Source organism: Talpa occidentalis, unplaced genomic scaffold, assembly GCF_014898055.3.
Source record: "Talpa occidentalis isolate TD23 unplaced genomic scaffold, MPIMG_talOcc4v2.1 talOcc4.14, whole genome shotgun sequence".
In the NCBI taxonomy this organism is placed as follows: domain Eukaryota; kingdom Metazoa; phylum Chordata; class Mammalia; order Eulipotyphla; family Talpidae; genus Talpa; species Talpa occidentalis.
The window spans coordinates 11,480,076-11,507,870 of NW_023601433.1; the positions used below are offsets into that span (position 1 = coordinate 11,480,076).

Here is a 27,795-nt window from a genome sequence, read left to right on the forward strand (position 1 = left end):
GGTGCTCTGTGGCTTTTCCTAGGAGATTTTCATGTTCTTAGGGGATGAGGCTGGGAGACCACTGGAAGGGACAGGCCATGTGCCTTACCGTCAACCACCACAGCCGTCAGCAGCCCCTTCTTGCTGCTCAGTCTGTCGTGTGTCTGGCACTGCTGGTCCCGGAAGCTGGGCAGGCCCTTGGGGCAGGGCAGGTTCTCACAGACCGCGTGCTCCACGCTGGCACCTGGGCAGTGTGTGCCTCCGGGCCCTGGCCTGAAAGAAGGGGACAGTCTGCATTAACCAGCCAGCGCTGCAGGAAGAGCAGGGTGCCCCCTGTTTGCCTCTCTTGCTGGGAGGGGGAGGGGCCAGGCAAGGTTTCCAAAGGAAACCCCCACCCTGCTCCCACAGACCATAGCACAGCAATCCCAGGCCCACGCTGACGGCATGTTTAAGTGAGCCGTCAGAAAAAAACCTATCCAAGAACTATAAATCAAGGTCATCTGGAAATAGAATACAGTGAGTATTAGTTCAGCAAGATCCACAAATTGTGTCTTTCATCTGAACTTAAAACTTGGCCATCTGTAACACTGAAACCCCAAGGGGAATATTTGGTGTGTGTGAGGTTTTTGGTGGGGGGAGGGGGCTTCTTCTACAAAATGAAGAACCTAAATTGTTCCCAGGTACACTCTGGAGGTGGTTAAGTTTTAGGATGAGTGAGTCAACAGCTCTCACTGATTTTATAATAAAAAGAATCAGAGCGAATCATTTGCTGATTCCAGCTCTGGCACCTCCATGAGGGCAGGTGTGGACTGTGTGTGGCCAGTGCCGAGGCCATGGGTCCTGGACCCTCTGTGCTGAGGCTGAGCCATCAGCAGTTCTGTGGCCCTGGCTGTGTTCTCTGGCCAAGTCCATGCGCGTGCGGGCCAGGGAGGGGCAGCAGGACCAGGATGGGCAGGCTGCACGGGCTCTGCCCAGCTACTCCACAAACCTCACAGCACTCAGCCTGGGCCACCTTGATGGCTCCTTGGTCTCCGTGATGCCAAGATCATAGTGAGAGAGTCAGAATGGCCCCCTGCACTTTTTACTGAAATTAGGCAGACGAGAGCAAATAGCAGCGACCACAACTGTTCAATGGCTCAATGACATTTGATAAACAATACTCATTACCGGCAGGCAGTCATTTTGATACATTCACCATGTCACTTGACCATTTTCCACATTCGGGCAGTGAGGCCATCCTGTGGTCACTGCCTAGAGGGAGAGCAAGGGCTGCAGAGGCAGCAGGTGTGCAGGCGGCTGCACTGATAAACGTTGTCTACAAAAGGCCAGATGGTGAACATTTTTGGCCTGTGGGCCACATAGTCTGTTGCAACTGCTCGACTCTTCCGCTGGAGCGCAAAAGCAGCCAGAGACAATGTGTAAACAAAAGGGCATGGCTGTGTACCAACAAAACTATTTACAAAACCAGGGGGTGGCCAGATTTAGTCCACAGTCACAGTTTGTCAGCTCCTGGTCCTACAAAGTGCATGTGAGAGAAAACACCCCGAGGAGGAAGAAAGGTCCCTCCTCTCTGTCCACAGGCTCCAGACAACCAGTCCCTTGTCTGGGAGTGGAGGTGGCCTATAGAGGGGCAATGAGTGCCCATCTCCTTAGAGAGCAAAACCTCTCTAAGGCTTATGGGACCTGAAAACAGGAGGACCGTGTGTTCTTTTTCTTGTCCAGAGCAGCAGGGGGACAGCTGGGGCTCAGACAAATGATAGCTTAGCATGTTTAGCAAGATGGAGTCTCAGACAACCTCCCCAAGAGCTCTGGGCCCAGGTGTAGACAGATGTGCCCTCTGCCACAGACAGTGGATTGGAAGGAACAGAGAAGTTGGCCCTGTGGACCAGCGGGAGGGACGTCCCTGCTGACAGTTGCATTCCCATGCTTGCTAGAACCAGAGGAGGCAGCAGCAGATACTGCAGAGTGAGTTGAATGTGTTCTGGGTTAAATGTGTCCTTCCCCAAATTCCTATGTCAAAGTCCTTGCCCGCACTACCTTGCAATGGGGCCGCCTTTGGAAACAGCACTGTCGCAGATGTAGTCAGTTAAGATGAGATCATGCTAGAGTGGGGTGGACTCCAGATCCAAGACCACTGGTGTTGTTATAAAATGGGAAATCTGGAGACACACACAGCACACACAGGGGGACACCATGTGTGATGAAGACAGAGCTAGGGTGACCCTCTCCACTGTAAGAATGTCAAAGATGGCTAGCAAACCAGCAGAAGTTAGCACAGAGGCGTGGAACACATTCTCCTTACAGCCTTCAGAGGGAACCAATCCTTTCAACATCCTGATCTTGGCCTTCTGGCTCCAGAACTGGGAGGAGATACACTTTTGTTGTTAACAGCACCCGTGTGTGGACATTCATGGCAGCCCACAGGTTCTGGGAGGCCAGGTGTCATGAAGGCCAGACACATCCTCACTGAGCTTAGATGTAGATGCAGGGAAGTGGGGCAAAATCTCCTAAAGTGATTAGGAATCCCACACAGAACTAGAGTGAAAATCAAAAATATAAACTAGGTTGGGTTCTAGAAAAATTAAAAAAAAAAACTATTTCTTGCACACCTTCAGGTTGGTACCTGTCAGGGAGGTAGCTTCCTGGGGGTTTTGCATTTTGTTTCAGCTTCTGTTGCATCCATGCCCATCAATAAATTTTTTTTCAAATTTATATCTGACCGACCCTCATACACCAACTACTTCTACACCTTGTAGCAGAGGGGTAGAAAGGTGATGTGACCCAAGAGAGCTCTTTGATTCAGCCTGCGAGGGGCAGGTCACGGGACGTGACATGGGCCTTGGGGTGCGTCCCTCCTGAACTCTGCTTTCCTGCTTCTCCTCCCACCTGCCATTACACCATCTCCTGCACCCCCACCCCGGTTCCCTGCCTATCTTTGTGGCCACCTCCACCCTGTAGCTTATTTTTCCTTCCTTCCTGGAGCTGCTCCTGACCTTTCTTGGGTCTCTTCTAGAACTATTGTGCAGTGCTGGGCTCCTGTCTTCCTCCTGTGCCCCTGTAGCCTTGAGCAGGGAATGTCAACGGGCACTTCACAAGAAATGCTGTTCAAATGGCAGATACAGACACAAACAGACACACCGCCTCTTTACTTCTGAGAAATGCAAATCAGAACCTCAGGAGGTACCGCCTCATACCCACCAAAACGGCCTACGTGAAAAAGGTAGACTATAGGGAGTATGGGTGAGGCTGAGAGCAGTGGGGAGCTTGCCACTCCACATGGCAGGGCCACTCTGCAAAGCTGGCAGTGCCCGCCCCACCGCAGGAGCACGGGCAGGACAGCAGGTGGCCACTCCTGGGGCCATGCACCCACACTGGCCTGCACCCACGATCCCCTGCCAGCGGCACTGTGCTGGGGCTGCACCCCACAGGTGCATCATCTGCCTGTTCTACCTTAATGAAGAGGTTTTAAAATGAGGAAAAGATAAGGTAGAGAGGTGTTCATGAGACACTGAAAGTGCAGAGGAAAAGTAGAGTTTCTCCCCAAATCTTCCTCTCAGATCCTGCAGAGGAGGGCGTCTCCTGGGGTTGGGGTTCCAAAGTTGCTGGTGCAGACCCCAATGCAGAGCAGGGAGGCAGCAAAAGCCTGCAGACACAAACCCACCACACCTGTCCTGGTTTGTAAGCAGGAGGAGGAGCAGGGGGTAAGCAGGATGAGGTGGGAAGAAGAGTAAGATGCCAGCTGAGTGGCATCTTAACTTTTTTTTTCCTTTTTTTGCTGTGCTCTAGTCAATGAAGATGTTGGAGGATAAATCAATCACAACAGCACTTCAGATCTGCTTACGATACAGACACAGGTTGCTCAGCCGTGGGGGGTTCTACCTGCACAGGTACGGATGGTTTTGAGGGTGAGCCGGGCACTGGGGCACATCTCAGAAAAGGCAGAGAGTTGCTCACACCCCTTCCAAGCAACAGATGTCCTAGTACTAAGGCCTCCTCTGAAAGGTATCCAAGGAACACATGTAGCTTATGCTTCAGTGCAGAAGGCTTGAATTGAAAAGAACCATCCATATACACACCAGGTCACTGTACACACGTGGGGCTTCGCTGTGGAGCAAAACACAATTACAGCAGAGAACTCAGCTCCCCCTGGCCTGCCATGGGTCTTAGGAATTTCGCTGCTGTCCTCTTGGTGCTCATGGGGTGAGACCCCATGTAACCCCCAAGTCAACCCCGCTTTTGTGCTGCACTCACCTTCCCAAGTGCCAACCTCCCACCCACCTGCTCTGGCTGCAGCACAGCAGGCTCTTCCCACAAGAGCCTCTTCCTGCACCCTCCCCAGAACACCAGCCTTCTGATTGAGTTATTTCATTGAGCGAACACTGGTATACAAAGTTGTGGGTGTACTGAAGTAGAGGATCTCCCTCTCAGGCTGGCAGGCTTGGGGCAGAAACAGCTACTGACAGTGACAATGATGATGGAAGGAAAAAGACAGGCCTGCGGAGCTGGCTTAAAAACACACGGTCCCCATGGCCTTGATGTCAGCTGGCAAGAAATAAAACTACCAATAGCGGCAAAGACCAAGACTAGAAAAAAAGGTGGGGGACAACTCTTGGCCAGTGTTTTTGGACAGTGAATATACCAGCTGCAGAAGACAGGAAAGGAGCTGGGAATACAAAGTGGAGGGGGTGGGGTGAGCGCTGTGGGAGTGTTCCAAGTCTGAGATGTACAAGCAGTGGGATTTGGCCTTCCTTGCGAAATCTCAAGGCAGCGAGCCTGGTGATTTAAGGAGTGAGCCTGGGAGAGGACGTTGTTTTGGTCAGAGCTTGGCTCCAGGGCCTCGATCAGCTGTGCTTTGTTACAATCACCGCATCAGTCCATTCGCCAAAGCAGGCTGGCCATCGCGGCCTGCACTCCCTAAGCCCTGTCTGCGTCCCGAGTCAACGGAAGCTCTGGCCGCCGCCCACCTGCCCACTGCTTGCCCAGCCTGCCCTTCCCAGGCACCAGAGGTGGGTCTGGGAAGGTGAGGAACCCTATAGAAATCTACAAGGAAAGAAGAGCATGTGGTTTCTTTTCAGAACAGGAATCAGAGTCAGGCTGTTATTGCGAAAGACTGGACAGGCTACCAAGGAGGAAATATTACAGGGGCAAAACCATTACTTCTCTCATTTGGGATAAACACGGTGGGGTGATACTTTGGAGCTTGCTCCTGGGAGGGGCTCTAGCTGTGAGCTTGGACCTTGCTGAGTGAAGATGGCCCTGAGGCGCAGGGGAACCTGGACCCTACCTCCAGGCTGGTCACAGCATTGGGGCCTCAGTAAGACGAAATGGAACAAGGGCAGGGGCCCATCTGGTGATCCCCCTTCTTGGTATAATTTATGATAACAGTTTTGGGGGAACAATGATATTAGGTGCATGCTGGGGGGTGACTGGAATTGCAGAGAGATTGCAAGGAGGCTCCCAGGCAGTTGCACATGGAAGGCAGGCCTCTGCCACCAGCATGGAAGGCTGAATGGGATGCATCACGTGGTGTGGATCCTGCCTTCAGAGCGTAAAGGCAGCGGGGTGGGCGAATGAAAACAGCCGACCGAACAGGTCAGGGTGATAATGAGTTGCCACGATACTTGACACACTAAAAGGGGCATGAGCAGTGGGGAGGGAGAGAAGGAGAAAGAGACACCCCACTTTAAGCAAGGTGGACAGGGAAGCACACCTGTCTAAGAAGGTAGCACAAGGACACCCAAAGAGGGACAGGGGCCAGCTGGGGAGAGGGAACCGTACTCACAGCAGCCCTGAGGCGGGGTGTTGTGTCTGAGAATAGAAAGGAAGCTTCAGGACTGGGGTGGTTTGAGTGGGGGCTCCTTCCCTACCAAAGATAAGCCCAACCAGTGCCAGTAAATGGGACCCCATGGGAGAAGTGTCTGGGTTGCTGTAACTAAGGAATGCTTCATTGTGGGGCGGGACCATCCTGAGTTAAGGCAGGCTCTACATACCCTGACAAGTGTCCGCAGGAGAGACAGCCATGTAAGGGTGGGGATAGGCCAGGGTGACAAGTCGAGCAGAGAATGCCAGAAACCACAGACGCCAGAGTGGCTTGGAAAGGTCTCCTTCAGGGTTCTGGGATTGAACTGACCCTTGATTTCACTTTTGTTTTGAAGTGCTGGCTTCCAGAACGGTGACAGAATTCATTTCTGTTGTTTCCAGATATTAGGGTGTGGGAAGTTATTATGGCAGCCACAGGAAAGTAAGCAGGGAAGGACTGAAGGGCCCCAACAGAAAGAATTGGATTTATGCTGCAGTGGATCTCTCTGGAACTGAGAAGAACAGATTTGAGGTAGGGAGCAAGCAGGAAGCAGAGAGGCAGGTGCTAAGGTCTGAAAGGACCCGTGGTTGCAGGTTCTGGACCTGGCCCACTGGCAGGTGTGCTTCCCTGTCCACCTTGCTTAAAGTGGGGTGTCTCTTTCTCCTTATCTCCCTCCCCATACTAAAAGGGATCATGCCCCTTTTAGTATGTCAAGTATTGTGGCAACCAGCTGTGTGGCTGGTCCATTCTGGTTTTGAAACCTGACTCCTCCTGCTATACTATGTCAGGACCCTCTAAAGGAGGAAACTGAGGCCCAGAAAAAGGGCTTCCTTCAGGTCACAGTGTCAACAATCAACCAGGCCAGGTCCAAGCCTCCTGGCTGTGATTCCAGACCCAGAGCTCTTGTCTTAGGGCCAGAGGTGGAACTAATTTAACTTCACCACAGAGCAGCATAAAAGCTGAAACTGATCTCTGTTCATTTCTCACCATTCAGCTACACATGTTTGCGAATCATCTACTCATCTGTAATGGCTAAGGCCAGGTGTCCACTTGGCTGGCCACAGGGTGTCCAGGTTAAACATTCTATCTGGGTGGATCTGAGAGGGCGTTTCTGCTCTGTGAAGGCACGATCCACACCTGTATCATGCAACCCATTCAACCTTCTATGCTGGTGGCAGATTCAGTAAGACAGACGGCTACCCCCAATGTGGCAGGCATCTTCCAATCCATTGGGGGCCTGGATAGAACAGAAAGCAGAGGAAGGAGGAATTCACCTCACCTCTTCTCTCTGGCCTCACTGTCTCAATCCCCCTCACTGGGACGTGTCTCATCTTTTGACCTTGGACTGGGATTTATAACAGGCTCTCAAGGCCTTCAGTCCAGGGCCGAATGAGACCACCAGCTTCCTGGGCCGTTTGCCAATGGCGGACCGCGGGACTTCTTGGCTTCCACATAATGCCAACCAAGCCCTTATCATAAATCTCCACATAGTCTATAGGCCCTGGAATAATGTCACTTCTTTTAATATTATGCTGTGACTTTGATGAGAAAAAACAATCCCAGCTGACAATGAACAAAGCCACGTTATTCTTGGATGTGCTTTTGTTCAACATGGTTGAGGAGTTTCTAAGAACTGGTAAATAGCACATTAAGTGAGGTCCAACTGCATCGATATGTGTCCTGTTGCTTGTTTCTCTGGGGAATCCTAATACACCATCTATGCTTTTAATTAAGAAGTCATTCCTAAAGTATGAAATGCTCACCTACTATGTGTTAGATACTCTGCTGGGTGCTAGAGGGGACATTTTAACAAGACAAGGCCAGAGGGTGCAGCCCCATGACCACAATTCTTACAGCCCTGACTAAACACTGAGCATGAGCTTTCCTTGAACCCAGAAGTTTTCAGCCTTGCCGACCCCTGGAATCTCCTGGAGAGAGTCAAACAGCAATTCCCATCTCCCACCTGCTGAGCCTGTGACTTCCCTGCTCTGGGATATAGTTTGGACATCAAGATGGCTCAACACTATGGACTTAAACCATTTCTTCTTTAGTCACAATTGACAACCTGCTCATTTTCAAAATCAGTGTGATATAGTTGCTGGCACACAAGACCGATCATTGAAAGAAATATTAAAAATGGGAAATTCTGAGAGAAGAGAACCACCTGAGGTGAATGATAATAGAGCACAAAATATAGCCCTGAGTTTTGGTGAGACAATGTGCAAGGAGCCTGGGGTTCATCAGTGTCAGTAAAAGGAAGCCTGTAAGGAAAAAGAAAAACAAACTAAAAACAATTTTCTGTCAGATTTCTGTCCTTTGAAGAGGACAGGTGAAATATATTTGGACGGCCAAACCCACAGATGCTTTGTGACTCAACAGGCAGGCTGTTCCCAAATAAGGCAACAGCCAATTTGAAGGTCAGCCTCTTTGCTGAAGGTTCGAAGGCTTCCCTGGAATGACCTCAGTTAAGTAAGCTGGTGAAGGAGCCAGGAGGGAGAATTGTCTAGCCACCACGCCCAGGCCAGGAACAGGGAGCCAGGCCTCCACATAACCACCATGTTCACAGCAAGGAGCTGAGCTGCTGTTTGACACCCACAAAGCTCTCGCAGCCCAGGCCCTTAGTCCAAGTTCATTTCCCTTAAGCTCAAATTCTCAGTGGGAGACACTCCGTGCTCTGTGCAAGGCAGGGAGAGCTGCAGTTCGGAGCCCCAATCAAGGGACCCCGGGAAATGCCAGGACTTACGGGGGATTGTCGCATTTCCTCTGCCGGAAGCGGGCTCCAGTCCCACAGGTCCGGCTGCACATGCTCCAGGCGCCCCACAGGCTCCAGTCTCCGTCCACGTGCTCCGGGATGGGCGTCTTGCTCACACACTCCCCGGCGCGGCACCACTGAAATGCAGCAGGCGGGGCAGGGGTCAGGGCCTTGGTGGGGGGAAGCCGACCTGCTCACCCAACCCGGGAAAACACCACGGCACCAAATCCCGATTCCTTGCCTCTTGGCTCTAGAGGCAGGCTACTTCGTGGGTGCGTGCTTGCGAACCCCAGGAGCAGTGCCAAGTTACTAGACCTGGCACCTGTGTCATGTCCTGGGTTTGGGCTTTGCCTTAACCTTCCACATGGAGTGTGCTCCGTGAGGGCTTTCTAAATTCCCAGCGAAGGAAACCACATAGGTAACGAAGACCCCCGAGTGGCTGCCAACTACTTACTGTGAACACAGTGGTCTCTGGAGTGCCTGGAGTGGGCTCTGTGAGCATTTCCAAGGTGGCCAGGGGATGCTCCAGGGGCTCCCGAAGACAGTGCAGACTGCCTTGCTGGAGAGGCACCCACCACCCCACCCAGCAAATGTGCGGGGCCGAGTTTACCTTGTCTGCCCCACACTCTGTGCCATCCAGGGGAGGGTCCAGCTTGGTCTTGCAGGATGTGTCTCCTTCCACCAGGCACCACAGTCCGGCACACATGAGATGCTGCAGACGAGGGGGGCAGGTGAGCGTGGGGAGACATACAGGTCACAGTGGGGGCCAGAGGGTGCATCCCCATGACCACACTGGATTTGGGATTTGGAACGTGAGGAAGGATGCTCATGAATCCAGATGTCAAAAAAAAAAAAAAAGACAATTCAAAAAAACAAAGGGGTTTTATATCATTTCAACTGGTTCATTTTACTCAAAAAATTCAGTGCATTCACTCCTGAGAGGGCTTGTTTCCTAGGAATTCAGTTTAGCAGTTTAGCTACTGAGGCCCTGGGAGGTCACGGATGCAGGGTGCAGGCTGGGACCCACGACCAAACAAGCAGCCTCCAATTACTGTAGGAAGGTCTGACATGGGCTCCGCAGATCACACAGGGGAAGAGCTTCACCCCCGCGCCCGTCAGGAAGGGCAGCCTTTACATGGCCCAGAGGCAAGAGCCAAAAGGGACACCGAGCGCTCGGCCCCCAAGGTGGTGAAGTGGCGATTTTAATTCTTCCTGTGGTCACCTGTTTCCTAGTTCAGCTGAGCTGTGTGCAGTTTCTTAGAGCACTTCATCTACAGAATTTTCCAATGTGCACAAGCACACAATTAAAATGACTCTACTAAAAGCAGGCTTTTTTTAAACACAGAGATTCCCATTTTCATTCACAGGGCAAAGTGCTGAGCGCGAGACGATTTCTCGGAATAACCGAAGCCAACGTGGCCAGTGTCCTGCCCTCTGCTCCAGTCTCTCCTGCAGGACCCAGGGCAGACAGTATCCCCACACCAGCCTGCTGCTTCCCAAGGCTGCCGGCTGGGGGGTGACGTGGGCCACAAGGGATGGGAACTGGATCCTCCCGCTCCCCCTTCCTTGTGGGTGGGATGGCCCGAGGCCCACATGGCCACCTGCCCACCAATGCACCTTTCTTGACTCTCCTCCCCAACCTCTGGTCTCACTTTCCTGCCCCCTCACAGTGCTTCCTGGGATTTCATCCCAGATAAACTACTTGCACCCAAATCCTTGCCTCGTGGTCTGAAAATTGAGAACAGATGTACTTAAGGCTCTTTTAAAGATGCAGTACTTCCAGGATGCCAAACTCAATCACGGTGAAAAGGCCTGGGCTGAGACAGGGCCCTGCAGGGCATGGCTGGGGGCTTGGGGGCAGGGGGCACTTCCGGCCAGCTGAGGGTCAAGGAGCCTTGCAGCGCAGCTCCAGCCCATCACAGTGGGGCTTGCAAAGGGTGTGCCATGCTCAGTTTAGATGCCTGCTGTTCCAAGTAATCTCAAACATCTGCAGAGAATAGATGTGCAACTGTGCTGCCTGAAGTCAGAAAACATTTAGAAGCTGACGGAACCAAAAGAAAGACAACAAGGCGGAGGAAAGCAGAGCTGGAGAGGCTTTTACAAAGAGCTAAGAAAAGCTCAGAGCTCTTTCGCATTTTTCAAGTGTGTCAGAGCTGATCTGTGCCCTTAAGGAAGTTGATGATGCAAATGGAATAATGCACAAGCAGGTTCAGAAAAGCTGCCATGTCCCCATTATCGTCCACCCCTCGGCGGCACATTAACAAGGAGAGACCTGAGCGCCACACCAGCTGGACCCATAAAGACAGGCTGCACCTCATTAAGTGTTTGATTCCATGCACTCTGACCCAAGAACATTTGGAGAGTGTGGTGTGAGTGTGTGGACACGTGTTCATGAGACAAGGCTGATCCAGGAGGTGAATTTATGGGGTAGGAGCTCTTGGGATTCGAAGACATTGCTGACCCATCAGGAGAGAGAGGAAGAGGTGATGTGAGGGGTTTATTATGTACTTTATAGACAGTGCTGTCTCATAAAACTCTTCTAATCATCAAAGAAAAGGAGAAAGAGGCTAGGCAAAGCTTTCTTAGCAGAACACAAAAGTACAACCGTAAAGTCAGAAATTAATGAATTATACTACATTAAAATGAAGACCTTCTGCTTATCAAAAGACAACTAAGAAAGAAAAAGATATTTTCAAGACGTGAAATGATTTGTAATGCACAGAACCAACAAAATATTTCTATCCAAAATGCTTCTAAAAACCAAAAATTCCTACAGATTAATTAAGAAAAAGACTCAGTAGAAACATGGGGGGCAGGCAAAAGACTCACCCACTTCACAGTTAAGGACATAAAGAATTGCCAATAAACACAGGAACATGCTAAGCAGAGTGCTTAGTTTCATTCATCCAAGGCAAAGGAAAATCACCACCATATCCCCCCACATACCCACCAGAATAGCTAGAACAAAGGAGATGGAGAATACTCAGTGTTGACAAGGATATGGTGTGATAAGAACTCTCATAAATGAACGATGAGGTTCTAACTTGGTTCAACAACTTTGGAAAACTCTGAAAATATTTACTAAACTTAAAACATGTACATTCTCATACTCAAAAGTTCCAATTCTAGGTGTGTTGTCAACCAGAAATGTGTGTATGTCTGCCAAAAACATTGTCAACAATGTCCATAGCAACAATATTTGCATCAGTCCCTAAGTTGAAAACAATCTAAATAATGGCCATCAATAAAGAACACATGAATTGTGTTATGTTGGGACATGGGAACACTATGTAATTCCATTTGTATGAAGTTCAAAAACAAGTATGAGAAAATGATAGTGTTAGGAGCCAGGATAGTGATTACCTTTTGTTTCGCTTAAAAACAAGGTGAATGGACATAAAAGGCAAGTCAGAACTGCAGACTTTGACCTCAGCTTGGCCACCAGCATTACTCAGGTGCCCAAGACCTTGCAATTTGCTTCACTACTAGACAAACAGGGTGGCTATGTTAACATGTGTCACCAGGAAGCCTTCCAGAAGGATAGCTGGCATTGGTGCCATGCTTTACAAGAGACAAAGTGCTCTAACATCTGTCATGGTGAGGCTCATGGGGCTATGGGGACAAGGTGGAATGGGGCTTTGTTTTTCTACTTTTCTAATGAGGAGGCAGGTATTTGTGAAGGTCAGGGACCATGAGCTGGGCCAGAAACACTGGTCTGAAAGTTCACTGACCAAGGTTCATATCCTTATTTGTGACCCATGTGGTGGGGTATGGGTGGGTCTGCTTTATAAAAATGAATCAAGCTTTACACATGATGTGGACACTTTTACATAAGCAAAACTATTCAATGAAAGAAAGAAAGAAAAGGAAGGAAGGCAGTGAGAAATGCCTCTTAGACTGGTGATGGAAGAGTCTCTGGATTCAACTTGAGGCAGGGAAACCATGACTTTACAAAGATATTAAAGGATAGCCTGTATGTTTTGGAAGCCATATCTCAGAGCAGGAGAGGGACTCTGCATGATGTGAAGTGTCTGCAGGTTTGGATGGAGCACACACACAGGCACACACACACAATCCTCTCAAGAATTCCTGCAAGCCCGGAAACAGATCTGGTTCTCTCTCACTGACATGAAAAACTCTGGTCCAGGAATACTCAGAGGTTAACAATAACAGAAGAGAATGAGCTCAGGATCCATGCTGATGTAGAACAAGTAAAACAGGGAGGAGAATCAGGAGGGAAGAAGCAAGTGTAGAATATTCACCAGATGACATGGTGATGGAAAGGCTAAAACACCAATAAAGCACAGTGCCAATTTTATTTTGTTTAAGATGCATCATTATTTTATTTTTAAAAATTATTTATATATATTTTATATCATTGTTCATTTTTAAACAATGTTTGCTTTTTTGTCCCTCAAGTGTAGTCCCCATAGAATTTTTTTTTAAAATTTATTTTAATACATTTTACATTGATAAGTTTAAAACCATAATAAATGTCTCTTTTTGCATTTGTATTTGGAAAGATCAAACACACAAGACTCAGGGAAGAGATGGGATCACTTCAAAGGAGATAAAATACAAACTATCAGAACTTGGTCAAGAAATGTAAGAGAAAATAAAACCAAATGACCAATGAAGGCAACTTTGAAAGCAGTATGAAGGAGAAGAGACACCTGGACATGCAGGGAGATGCCCAGAGTTGATGATTGAACAAAAGGGGGTTAAATCAATGAGAAATGAGTAAATAACTAAAAAAGAGTCAGAGGAAATGACAGATGTGAATTTTTGTTCTTGGAGATTAGAGGATGAGCTTCAATTAAGTAAGAATGAATGGAAAACCCACTCACTGAAGGACTAGAAGTGAGTGCTGATGAAACACGAGCAGGGACTGAAGTTAGACAACTGTATATTTATGCACTGAATTCAGGGGAGATAAGGCAGAAGTGACATTGATAAGAACAGACTTGGAGGAAAAGGTACGGTAGCTCGGAGCTGTAGAAGATTGTTTATAGGCAGCCATTTCTTTATCCCATGTAGCTGGGGGAGGAGCAAAACATAACAGATAAATAGAATAGCAGATATAAGAACCCGTAAAAGTAAAATAATAATGAAATGATAAAACTGGGTGGTGGAGGGAATGGAAAGGGGGGATTTAGAGGTAGAAATGCATTTATTTCATCGTGCTCATGTTGTAAGGTTACAGAGAAATTCCAAAGAGAAGGGTGCTTGAGGTACCTTCAGCAAATGGCAGAACAGACACTCTGTGGGAGGCAGGGCTGTTGTTCCATTACTAAGTATTGTGATAAAACATGTGATAAAACATGTTTATTGTGATAAAACATGCTGAGCTTACCAGAGGTCAAGAAAATATTCAAGGTAACAAATATAAAATGTATACATGGCAATGTTTACACTTTAGTATAAACACTCCAAGCAGTGGTGCACACGTACAAGGGGGTGTTCTTGGAAGACCAGCAATGCCCATGGCATTAATCTTGGAGAATAAGTTAAACTAGCAGTAAGGTCATAAGCTCTGCCTGGGACACCAAGATTAAACCAGGGACTCTGGAAGGGAAGGGTACTTCCCAGTTCGAGAAGGATTGATAACACCTCCTGGTTTTGGTTGAGACAAATACATTCTCTCTGAAGGAAAGCAATTACCATGCAGGCTCTCCCAATCTATTCAACAAAATGTAAAATCATAATCAACCATGGAAACATAAGTGACAGATGGTGAAAACAACAAAAGATTTAAACTCAAAGGTGTTTGGATAATAAAATTATAAGATGCAGATTATACAATAACTTATCTCTAAAGTGTTTAAAGAAATAGAAGACAGGATCACATAAACAAGCTACCAGCAAGATGCTACTGAATATGATCAGGCAATTTTAAAAAGAAACCAGAAAGAACTCTAAGAAATGAAATACATAATTATTGAAGAAAATCAATGGGTTTTGACACTACCGAAGGAGAGAATTGGTGACTGGAAAACAGGTCTTAAGAAATTACACAGAAATACCAGTAAATAATAAAAACTGTCTACTAAAACAAAGAATACTTCACATTGGATCATAGTCTAAAGCTCCATTATACGCTAGGTAGTAAGAAATACTTCAAACAATGTAGATTCAGGAAATCAAAAACAAAGGCAAAGGAGAATCAAAATCCCAATGTCAGCAAAACTGAACCAGAATTCAAAGTAAAAAATATGACAAGGAAGGACTCCATACACTGTGAAAACCACAGTTCACAATGAGGATTTACAGTCAGCGCTGTCTCTGCCTGAAAACCTCACGAAGCAAATCCTACTTGAGATGTAAAGGAAAACAAGAAAAAGGGAAGTTGTAGAAGTGCTTAATTCACATTTCTCAACCCAAGACAAGTAAAATAAATGGATAAATCCAATAATGGATTAAAAACACAAGGATATAGAAGGTCTAGATAATGTAATAAGATGGATATAATTGATTGAACTCTATACCCTGACATAAAGACAACTTTTAAGGTCATATAATATAGTCATAAAAATTGACCTCAATAAAATCTGGATATATCCACAGTGAGATGGCCAAACAAAACAAAACAAAAAAACCACACACACACATACCCCTTAGGAACTAATTTTTTAAATGGCAAAAAAAACAAGCAAAAAAAAAAAACAAAAAAAAAAAAACCAAAAAAAAAACCCCAAAACCTGTGCCCTCTGAAAAATTAAAAAAAAAACTCTTTTAAAATTTAAAAAACTCTTTTAAGCAACTTATAGGTCAAAGGGAAACTCATAAATAAAGTTGCAAATTATTAGGGAAATAATGAACATGAAGACACTGACTGTCATGACATGTGGTGATTGGAGGATGACCCAGAGTTGCAAAAACTCACATTAACAAAGAAGAAAATAAGTCATGTTATTTCAAAAAGTTTGAAAAACCATATAAGTTTACAAGACAGACACAATGAATAAACTTTTATAAAAGATAAATTTATTAATCAAAACCACAGAAAAATATGAAAGTTGGTTCTTTGGGAAAAATAAACTGGATAAACTGCTAGTCTAGTCAAGAAAATTTTCTTCTGAAAGAAGAAAATAAGCAAAACGTAGAGAAAATTTTACAAAGTGATCATTTTACAAAGTAAGCTAAGTGAAGTGACGACTTAGCTTAAACCTACGTATATAATCTTGAGATGAATTAATTTTCTAAAACTGTGTAAATTAATAAATTCATTGTCCAGGAAAGACTAAAAATGCATATAGATTAACAAAGACCCATATGACCTTGTTATGAGATACCCTGGGGCCTTGATGGTCTCTTAGTGGTATTTTTTCAGAGGGAGATTCTATTTATCCTTTAAGGACAGATAACCCAAATGCATTTAAATTACATGAAAAGAAACAGGAGGTTTCTTCTATTTTTTTATATTAACTAACATAACACTGATACCAAAACAAACAAGATAAGCACAGGCAAAGAAAAAAATTCAAGCCAGATTCACTTCTGAACACTGTTGCAAAAAGGATGGTCTCACTCATAGCAGGAATCTAGAAAACTTAAATAAGGGACCAGGAAAAAGAATATAAGAAAGTAAAAATCAAAAAATCAAAACAACTATGAACCAGAGACACTCTAAGGGGGGTAGGGGGTGGGAAGGGGAGGAATTGGGGTCAAAATAAGGGGGTTGCAATTGTATGGGGAATATAAAAATAAAATTTATAATAATAAAAAATGAAAAAAAAATCCTAAATGAAATTTACTAGAGCTTTCAAATAATACACCACAGCTAAATCAGGTTTACTCCAAGAATTTAAGCATCATTTAATATTAGAAAATCTGCTAATATATTTCAACATGTTAATAACTCAAAAGACAGAACTCATCCAGCTCTCTCCATAATGCTGAAAACACATTAATAAAACTCAATCACAAACTCCTACTAAAACTCTTAACAAAATAAAATAGAAATAAGTGGATACTTCCTTAACTTGATAAAATATCTGTCTCATGAGGAAACAGAAGCATTCTCAACAAAGTCAGGAAGACGAAAAGAATGTCTGTTATTCTCTCAACTTATTATTTTAGGGAAGAGAATTAAGGGATCATAGGGAATTATATAACTAGAAAACCCAAAAGACTCCACCAAGAAATTACTAATATCTCTAAAAGAATTCAGTAAGATGACTGGGTATACATTAAACCATAAAAAGCAAAGCTCTTTATTAAATGCAAACTATAACCAAGCTCAGAGATATAAGGGAATCAAAGACCCCATTAAAAACAGGAACAAAAATATTCTGTAGGGATAGACATATAAGAAATTTATAAGATCGATCAACAGAAAACTTTAAAATTTCTCAGAAAGTAGGAAGAAAAGACATCTTGAATAGATTTAAGAAACAGAGAAAGAGTCAAAAACACAAACACAGACATTTTCCCAAGTTAATCTATCTATAATTAAATTTAAAATACCAACATGATTTAGAACTAAAGTATGTTCTGATGATCATATGGGGAAAAAACATTAAATAATCGCCAGTAGAAATGTGAAAAAGCATATGTTTAGTTCATTAAAATATTTTATAAAGCTACAGTCATACAACTATTAAGAGGAACAAATTGTGTAACAGTGGGCTAAAACCTACATCAAAAAAAGGAATATATGAATGATTTTATTTTAGATTTTTTATCTTGTACGTATATTGCCTGTTCTGGTAACAAAATAATTTTGAAACATCACACTGATAAACAAGTGTCTGTGGTTAGTGGCAGTCTTGGCTGTAATTATTTAGTGCCCACAATGCATGTTTGATAACTAGTAGGTGAATTTAAAAACTGGCAATGTGCCTTTTCCAGCATGAATTCTGTCTCTTCACCCTCAGAGTTACTGCCACACTAAGAACTCTTTCTTTATTATCTGGACAACTGCCATCTTTTCTCACAGATGGTAATCTCTTTCCGGTTCTAAACTTTTGCAAAATCTTTTAGAAACACAGATTTTGACTTAACCCATCCATCACTGCCATCAGGCCCTACTTAAAACCCCAGGACCCATTCTCCCCCCTTATTTGGCTCTCCTCTTCCCGGTTCCCTAGAGCCTCCCTGAACCCCTGGGCCCTGTATCAGAACTGTCTCATGACCACTTGCACTACCCTTGGGAGACAGAAACTATCACGGTTCACATTTTGCTGATGAGGAAATGGAATTAAGAGCCCAGGACCTGTCCTGACCTCAGGACACAGTCTGAACCACTGGTTATCCTGCTTCTCCATCAGTCCCCAGTCTCCTGTTGCCACACCCTCACCTGCCCTCCCCTCCGACCCCCTGCATCCTCCGTGTCAGCCAGGCCCAAGGGCTCACCAGAGTCTTCTATGTGTAGTGGAAAGGGATGCTCGCACCTCTGCCTGCAATGTGCTATTTGTAAGCCTGGCCGGCAGTGTCATCTTTGGCACAATGTGATGCTGTGCATTGAAACTGTGTGAAAACAGGCAAAGGAGTAGTTGCTCAAGCCAAATCAGGGGTTGGGGGTGCCGGAGCCCCAGCTCCTGCCCCAGCACTGCTGTGACTAGCAGTGGAAGCCACAGGTTCCAGGCGAGTGAAGAGCCCTCTGGCCTAGCATCTGTTCCTTCAGGGGGAAGGTCAAGTACATTTTGCCAGAGTCCCTCACGCTGCCTCATGATAAATAAGCTGGCACCTCGCTTCCTTCTCCGGAGTGTGTGGAAACCCAGGAGGGTTTGAGTTCCTCAGAGCAGACACCACTGTTCACACACTCAGGCTTTACCATTGTTTTTTCTCTGGCTGGCGGTGCCCCTTCTAAGTCCTTTTGGGTATTTTGGTCCTTTTCCTCACCGCGCACACACTGAAGTATTTGGAGAGCAGTTCTGACTCAAGATTATCTGGGGGGAATGGTTATGTAAAAACCCTCAGAAATGCATGGCTGGTAACACAAGCTGAAGGGAGATAATATAAAATGCTAAGAACCAGATGAAAAAGTTACTAATCCAAATTTTCCACAAATACTACTGCAGCTTGAAGCCTTCACCCCAAGCCAGCAGGCCAGTTCCACTTCTGGAAGGTTCCCTGAGTCTTGGGCGTGGTTACTCCTTCCATGTTCCTACAGGTGGCAGAGAGTGTCACCTGGCTGGGGTGGGGGTGGGTGCTACTGGGCGAGGCAGGGCCAGGGCACCCAGGCATTCAGCTGGCAAGGAGCAAGGCTTGGGGAGCAAGAAGAGAAGGATAACATGCAACTTGCAAAGTCTGGAGAGTTCTGAGGCAGTCTACTGTAAACTTGTGAACATTTCTGGAAAATTGTTACTATCTGCTGCCAAAGTCCAACAGTTTTGACAGGGGCTGCGATGCCGGGAGGAAGCTGAGACTGAGGCCGGAAGACAGTGTTCCACCTGGCATCCAAGCCCATGCCCTACTGCAAAGCCTTGTCTGTGTGAGGGCAGGGGTGAGGCCTGCTCTGGCCAGGCATGCTGACATTAAAGGGGCAGGCTTCATGCAGATCAGCAGTTTCCCAAGAGGGCCGGACATGAGAATCCCTGGGGAGCATTATAAATAGACAAAGCCCTAGAACCTGGGTCCTAGAGCTTCTCATACCAAAGACCTAGAGTGGGGTACACAATCTTCTGACATCCTCTGGAGGAGATTCCAATAACCCACCAGGGTTAGACTTGACACTGGAGAAAAGAGGAGTTGTTCCAAGGTGGAAATCTCACCCCCTGAGCTTCTTGGACACCATGGAGATCTCACCCATCAGGTTGTCTTTGAGACTCTCCATGGAACTTGGGAAATGACAGAAAGTGGCTTTCCAGCTTGGGGACTAGGGAGGGACAGATGGAGGGGGAGGGGAGCCCAGAGGGGAGGGAGAGAGAGAGACACCGAGTAGAGGCTGCAGAGCATGGCGGTACCAGGAGCAAGGCAAGGGCAGGGCAGGAAAAGATGCAGGAAATAAGCATCAGTCAATGAGACTATCATGTAGACACTCTCCACAGGCTGCAGAGACAAGGCAGTGGGGAGAAGTGACAATAGTTTGCATCTTTTGCATGCCCTCCACATGCCAAGTGCTCTAATTCATTAACCCTCATAACAACCCCATCGCATCTAAGAATTGTCTTTCCCACTTTGCAGATTAGAAGACAGAAGCGTAGCATCTATTTAAGTTATAACAGCCTGTCTGAGGAATAGATCATCCGTCTAAGTTGCTCTGGAGGTTGAGGTAGAGGTAGGATATGATCACGGGCAGCCGACTTAACCCTGCCATGGGCATTAAATCAAGAAGAGCAAAGGAGGGCCTCCCCTGGTGGCGCAGCGGTTGAGCGCTGGGCTGCGAAGCTGCTCACAGCCTCTGCGGTGCTGGTTCGATCCCCGGCCACTGGCAAGGGTCCCACATGGCTCATAGACCTCTTCTGCCGAGCCCGCTGCTCCCCTCAGCAGTGTATTTTGTCAGTCTGTCTGTCTGCTCCCTGCTCTGGCTCTGGTGAATCCTCTCACCCTCCCGCTCTTCTGACTGTACCCAGTGTTTGTATGAATAAATAAATAAATCTTAAAAAAAAAAAAAGAGCAGCAAAGGAGTGAACTTTGGGCAGAAAAGAATGCATAGAATTCCTCCCATGATGTCTGCAACCATCCTAGACACTTGTCTTCCTGCTACTATTGGCTCCCAATTCTGCGCTTAATGCTTAAAAATAAATAACATAACATATCTGAGACTCTGGCAATGCCATGACATGCAGACACACCCACACTCCTGCCAACTAGAAGGCTGATGGGCATCACTTTCTAACCCTCCCTTTTCTTCCACATGGGCAGCCAAGCATGGGCTTCAAACAAAGATGGCGGAATGATGCCAAGAAGCAGGTAGGGTAAAGGGAAGAGGGATCTGTACATAGCAGCATCTCTCAGCGGATAATCTCCAGGCACTGGGAGCCCCAGGAGGGTGGGGGGCAGGTCCCCCGCATGTCAGGAAGGATGGCGGCTTGGTGAGGCTCTGATCACTAACTCGCCCTCCTCTAGCTTCTGTCGCCAGTAGCAACACCACACCCTTCCTTTCAGCTGACAATACCTACTCTCGACCTTCTCACCGTCTGTTTCTCCTGGCAGGATATCAGCTCGAAGTCCTGTTGAATAGTGACTGTTCTGATGGAGACAGCAGGAACTTGTAATCATAAAAAAGAGACTGGGCTAATTGCGTAAAGTTCATTTCCCCTTTCGAATAAATATTTACCACCCAATGTTTAGAACTTTTATGTTTGGACTTTCTTGAAATGCTTTATTGAATTAAAAACATCACATTACCATTGGCTAAAAGAGGAGACAGCTATATTTGCCAATAACTTCTGCAAGTAATGCCAGCTATCGGAGGCCAATTTTTTGGGGTAGTTCATATTTCCACAGATGGCTTTGAGACTTACAATACCAGCATTCTGCAGACAGACATGAAAGATGCAGTGGTGATGGTGTGGGGATCTCAGAGCCCTGGAAATGAAAATGTGCTGCATTTGGATTCTTCGTGGTTCTTGGAGATGCAAATGTTTAAGCGAGCAGAGACCTGGTTAATATCGGAAGTCAGGCTGCTCCCTAAGTAACCATAGCAATGTTTCTCCAAAGTTATTTACCCTACACCTGTGAGTGAGGAAATGGTCTTTAATTGTGATTGGCCTTTAAAGGACTCTGAGTTATGAGTACTGAGAAAGAACATAGATGGAAGTTAAGCACAGGAAGTGCTATATTTGAAATTCTAGTTGAATAAGAGTAATAGCTCAGGACAAGCCAGCACTTTGCTCTGGAGACCGATGCTGGCTGCCACTCCCTAGCACCCGTGAAAGTACGAACCCCTCATCTGAATAATATTTGTCAGGGCAATGTTGTAAAATCTATATGATTACCAAGGAAACAAAAACATTCAACTATAATTCAAACTACAAAAAATAGACATAATAGCACAGTGTGTTTGTTTATCAACACATTGTACATAGCAAGGTCTGGCCCTAACAAATGACCACTGTCATTTTGAAAAACTGATGAGCATAAGCGATATTTTCAGGCACCAGCTACATACTGTCCCTCAGTAGAAAGAGCTGTGATTTCTCATCACATGGCAGTTACAGGTCCTGCTAACATGGCTGGGGCTGACTGTCCACATTCATAATCAAAGATCATCGCTTCACTTACAGATTGGAGAAAAATAAAGTTGACATCTCTTTCCTATCCTGTTCATAAATCAAAACTCTATCCACAGGCCCTTGTCAAGAAGCCCTGCTTTATACATCACCAAGATGCATCTCTGAGAAATGCAATTCCCTGAGACCAGGGTCTCAACCTTTTACCAGGGAGAAGCTTTGGTTCCTCAAAAGAGGCAGCAGGAAAAAAGAAAACTCTACCTGCCAGTTGTCACAGTGGTTATTATTTTTCTCAAAGTAAATCTAGTCAGTTCCTTTTCCTCTTATTTTTATGGTCTGGATTTCAGAAAAAAAGAAAATGTCCAACTCCTGACCGCTGGTGTGTTTCACAGTTTTATTCCCTCAGTGGTGTCCAACCTCTGTTATATTTCATTTTTATTTTCTTTTCTGTAATAGGTTTCAAGTTCTAGAAATTTTAAGACAAAAGATTCACACACACCCCACTTGCCTCATTAATGTTTAGGTGTGTTTCCAAGCTACCCCCGAAGGCTCTGCACAGGAAGCCAGCCCAAGGGCTTGCCAGTGAAATTCTCATCGTCAACCGTCCTTGGGGGAGTCCTGGGCTTGGGAACATGGCAGCATTTCCAACTGCCATGCATGGATGTGGTTTCTAAGAGAAGAGATTCCTCCAGATTTTTGGCATTGTAATGCCTTCACAATGTTCATTTCCCCAAACTCCTGGCTGAGTGCTTTTCTTTCTTTTTCACAGTGTCGAATAAGTACTTTTTTTTCTAACTAAAAGGGGTGAGATGAGATTTGGAGAATTTTGGTGAGCGTCCTGCATCACAGTTCCTTCTGAAATAACTGGAGGCAAGTTGGAATGTCCTGACACTACTGGTGTGATTATTGGCATGAAGACTTGGACAACTGGTGTGAAGACCAGCACCTTAATTGCTGTGGTCTATTTGGAGATGGGATTAGTCATGGGGACCTCAAGGAGAACTGTATCTAAGTGGAATATGTCATGAACCCAAAGAAAAATAAGTGGCCTTGATTTCTTAGTATAATGGAGTAGAAAAGACTAATGTGTTTCCACTCCACCCTGACATGATCTATTTCTAATGTGCCTAAAAGATCACAGGGGTAAACAATGTATAATCATGTTTTATTCCCTTTTTTGGTTTATTAGCTGGAACTCTGTTGTATTCTTTATCGGTTGATTTCCAGTTAATATTCTACATTGTTAACTTTATGTGAAATTATTTTACTTCAAATATGGTATCAAAACCCTAAGCTCCAAATCCTCTCTTTCAGCCTTCTGTGTGGTCTTCATACATCTGCCTCTTACATGTGTCATAAACCTACAACTGTTTTCCTTTCCTACGGCAAATCTGTATGGATTTCTTATTGCTGCTGTAACAAATTACTACAAACATAGTGGCTTGAGGCAACACAGATGTATTGTCCTATAATTCTGGAGCTCAGAAATCGAAAATTAGTCTCATCAGATTAAAGTCAAGGTTTTAGCAGGACTGGCTCCTGGAAGTTCTGAGGGGGGGAGTCTGATTCCCTGTCTTTTCTATCTTCCAGCAGTTGCCTACATTCCTTGGCTTGTGCCTACTTCCTTGTATCCAATCTCTTGCTTCTATTATCATATTTCCCACTCTTCACCCTGATCTTATGCCTTCTTGTTTGTAAAGACCCTTGTGATTACACCAGGAAGACCCAGATAATCTAGGAAGTCTCCCCAATCTCAAGATCCTTAATCACACCTGCAAAGTCCCTTTTACCATATCAGTGACATTCACAGGTTCTGCAGAATTAAGACATGGTCATCTTCCATAAATGTATTCCTCTTTTTCTTCTTTTTTTTTATGAAACAGTTCTTTAAATGGCTGGTTGCCTTTTAAAGATATTTGAGTATTATTGTGTATTTTCCTGTGTAGCTTCTGCTTCCAAGACTCCTCCTTCCTTTGTATAGATACATCTTTCTTCCAGTATCATTGTCTTCTGCCTGAACTGTTCATTTCCAGTTGGAGTCTGCTGAAAGTGAATGTTTTCAGCTTTTATATGAGAGGAAAACTCCATTACCCCTTCATTTTTGAAAGATATTCTTGCTGGGTGTAGAATTCTAAGTTGACAGGCTTTCTTCTTTCAGTCCTTATCTTGACGTTAGCATTGTTCCTAATGGCAAATACACTGTCATTTTTTACCTTAGTTTATTTGCACATAAATTGTTATTGTCCTCTGGCCCTTTTAAGATTTTCTCTTTATCACTACTTTTAAGTGATTTGATTGTAGGAAGTATTGGCCTAGAGATCTTGCTTCTGACACTGTGTTCTTTTTGCTTTCAGTCTGTATTCTTGATGTGTTTTATTTTGGATAATTTCAATTGCTTTTTCTTTAAATTCACCAAAATTTTCTGCCTCAATCTCATGCAGGGGGTCTGTCATCATCTCGGACATTGTAGTTTTTCATTTCTACAAGTTCCATTAGATTTTTTTTTATATCTTCCAATCTGCACTTTATGAGTTCTGTATTTCTTCCACCTCCTTAGACCTGTGGTGATTGCTGTTTCAAGAGTATAGTCTGCTAGTTCTATCATCTGTATCATATCTAGGTCAATTTTGATTGATTGATTTGTCTCCTCATTATGGTCATTTTTTCTTGTTCCTTTGAAGGCCAGGTATATTTTTATTTGTTGCCAGATATTGTGAGTTTTATTTTACTGAATGTTGGGTAGTTTTAAATTTTTAAGCTTTGTTCTCAGGCTCAGTTAAGTTACTTGGATACAGCTGTAATCTTTCAGATTTGGTTTGACAATTTATTAGGTGGGACCAGGATCAACATTTAGTAGGAAGCCAATTATGCCAGGCTACTGATGCAAACCTTTCTGTGTACTCTGCCTGATGCCTATGTGAGCTCCAGAGATTGTTCCCTCTTACTTCCTGAAGGTTCTCTTCCTGGTCTTGCATAGTTTTCTTAAGCATATGCATTTCTCAGTATTCAGCTGAATATACATGGGGTCCTGTGCAGATTTCTGAGTTTCTCTCTTTGTTAAGATCTTTATTCTGAGGTAGCTACTCTGTGAACTCTATCTGCCTCAAACTCCCTGTACTCCCAGCTCTGTTTCATCAACTCTGGATGATTGCCTCTTGTGGACAGTGCTTCTTCCCTCTGTCCCAGGCAGGACGTCCAGGCAATTGGAGGGCTCACCTCATTTGTTTCACATTCTCAAGGATAATAACCCTTCACTGGTTAATGTCCAATGTTTTGAAAATCATTTTCTTATATATTTTATCTGTTTTTTAGTTGCTTCAGGTGGGAAGATAAAGATTGTTCCCGTTACTCCATTTTGGCTGAAGGTGAAAGGTGGGATAAGAAACTTAAAGGCAGGGCCTCCCTGGTGGCACAGCGGTTGAGCGCTGGGTTGTGAAGCTGCCCGCAGCCTCTGCAGCGCCAGTTCGATCCCCGGCTGCTCCCCAGCCACCAGAGGAGGGTCCCACATGGCACGCAGACCTCTCCTGCCACCCGCTGCTCCCCTCAGCAGTGTACTTCGGTCCTTCTGCCTGCTCTGCTGCCCACTCTAGCTCTGGTGAATTCTCTCACCCTCCCGCGCTTCTGACTGTACCCAGTGCTTGTATAAATAAATAAAATAAATAAATAAAAATAAATCTTTAAAAAAAAAAGAAACTTAAAGGCAACTTTAGAATCATGAGCATTTCCTTACATTATATCCATTTCAATCTTTAAGGGCACTACAGGGCAAAAATGCTTATGAAGATCAATTGTGGCACTGGATTAGAAGACATTTCTGATTGGCTCTGGATTCTCAGATTTCCCAAACCAATGAATGCAGCATCTCATGTACCGGAGTACAGATTGATTGGTTCTGACAGCCAGTATCCCAGGGCTTCATTCTGGAGACACAGTCCCTGATGTATATGTGTGTCTGTTGTACAATTGGTCCCACAATGAGTTCTAGCTCTGGGCCCCCCTTCAACCTTCCAGGATGGACGCTGTCCTGAGCTCTAGCACCTGACAAACAGCCCTCAGGCTGACTGCTGCTGGGACTCTTGGCCCACAGATCCCTATCAATTCTCCTGCCTCTGTCTTTCTCTTGTTCTAGGATGGCACAGGCTCTGTTCTCCCATCTGAGCCAACTGCCAGGTACCAGCAGGTTTGCAGGCTGCTCTGGCCTCTCCTGGGGCCATGGCTTTTCCTCTCTGCTACGCAGAGTCCCTCATGGCATGGCCCTCATGGCACCCCCACCCATAGAACTGACCAACCCAGAGTCTTGTTGTGTGTGTGTGCATAAGTACATGCATGCACAGTGTGAATACCTGGGTCCTCTAGCAGAAGTTGGACCTGCTGAGAGGGGTTGGGGTCACACTCCTTCCTGAGCCAGCCCTTCCAAGGCCACTTACCTCCATGTTTTTGCAGAAAGTGGCATTGGTGCCAAACAGGATCTGGCACTGCTCATTGGCACTATAGTGCATGCCCGGAAGCTTATGAGGGAGGCGGACCGCGTGTTGGCTCCTGGGGTCCGTCACCAGCAAACAGGTGCTGATTTTTGACCTGAAACAGCCAAGAGGCAAATCAGCTTCCTCCAGATGCACTGCATTTTTTGTTCTGTCAGTCACAAGAAGGATGCACCTCCAAATGACCTACGAGAAGGTGACCTAGGCACCAGACTGGGGACTGTGCTTTTTTTCTTTTTACCCCTCCCATATGGCTGAATGCAGATCTTTTACTCTGAAGGCAATTAGAGCTTGACACCTAGGAAGGGGCTGGGAGTGACACTCACAGACTCGTGCTTTTCTTGGGGTGTCTGCAAGCTTTCTTGGAATAAAAATTCTTTTGAAACAGACTCCTATAATTCTTTTACTATAGCTTAGAGCAAAAGTTACTATGAATAAAGAAAAAAAGAACAGGAGTTAGGGTTGTTTTATTTCAAATAAAACAAAGAGTGCTTATTGTCAACCCTGAGCTTCTTCTGGAGGCCCTGGCAGGAGTGGCCAGGTGCTGGGGGTCTGGGTGCCCCACCTGACAACATCTATCCTGGAAGCTGGCTGGTAGCACACTTTGTGAGAGCTTCCAGATCTCAACCAGGGTGGGTGGGCCTGTTCAGAGATGCTGCAATCATCTCTGAAAACCTGCACTGGGGGCAGGGAGGCTGCATCAGCAGGTTGAATATGTGAATACCTTTATTTTTCAAATCCTAAAACAAGGCATATGGCAATACAAACAAAATCCAGAAAATCCAGCCTCTTGCCAAGATTCTCGAAGGAAAGAGTTGCATGCACACAGGCACACAGGCTGACACTGGTACACCTCTCTGTGCTCAAATACACATGACAATTCAGTGGCTGCTGGGGGCGAGCATTGTGTATGTGGGCAAATGAAAACACCCTGTCTGTTTTACTGACCTTCTGGGTAAAATGAAATTCATTTCATTTTGAACAACACTGATTTGAATTGCATGGTTCCACTTATACACAGAATTTTTTTTCAATAAATACAGTTGGTTTTCTATATCCCTGGGTTCTGCTTCATGAAATCAACCAATGACATTCTGGAGTTGGTTGAATCTGTGAATGCAGAACTCAGAGATATGGAGGGTCAACTACAAATTATACTTAAATTTTCCACTACCTGAGGGACGGGTAGGGCAGGGGTGGTGGTCAGTGCCTTTAATCCCTGGTTGCTTAAGGATCAAGTGTACCTTCCATTGTACTGATTGCATAGAATGATTCCAGGACTTACTTGAGGAAGTTTTCAAGGTCATCTCGACTACAGGAGGACCAGGAAAGGTCACTGGGATTCCGGCCTTTCACCCACTCTCCTGACATGATGTGGGACCTGCCGGCACAGGACGAGTGATCGTCATCGTGGTTCATCCCCAAACTGCAGGAGGGAAGAAAGAGAGGGACATTCATACCACAAGCATCTCAGCTCCAGCTCCAGGCTCGAACACACTGTGCTGAATTCAACCAAGTCTTAAATACAAAAGGTTATAACGTGATAGCTGAGAGCTCTCCCACCCTCACAGAGAGGCTCTCAATAGTCCCAAGCTTTTAGAGAAATAGAGGCTTACTAAGTGAATGAAAACAGTAGACACTAATAGCATTCACTTAAAAAAACGA

At 45.5% G+C, this 27,795-nt stretch overlaps 1 protein-coding gene across 1 annotated transcript in view; it reads right to left on the bottom strand.

Moving 5' to 3' along the window:
• Nucleotides 1–27,795, bottom strand: part of ADAMTS17 (ADAM metallopeptidase with thrombospondin type 1 motif 17) — a 239,828-nt gene that overhangs the window by 78,922 nt on the left and 133,111 nt on the right. Inside the window, exons 9-13 of the mRNA XM_037510070.2 lie at nucleotides 27,416–27,556; nucleotides 26,077–26,227; nucleotides 9,142–9,243; nucleotides 8,523–8,668; nucleotides 89–252 (exon numbers count right to left, since the gene is read on the bottom strand). Coding sequence (XP_037365967.1) covers nucleotides 89–252; nucleotides 8,523–8,668; nucleotides 9,142–9,243; nucleotides 26,077–26,227; nucleotides 27,416–27,556 — 704 coding nt within the window. The remainder of the gene's footprint in view (nucleotides 1–88; nucleotides 253–8,522; nucleotides 8,669–9,141; nucleotides 9,244–26,076; nucleotides 26,228–27,415; nucleotides 27,557–27,795) is intronic.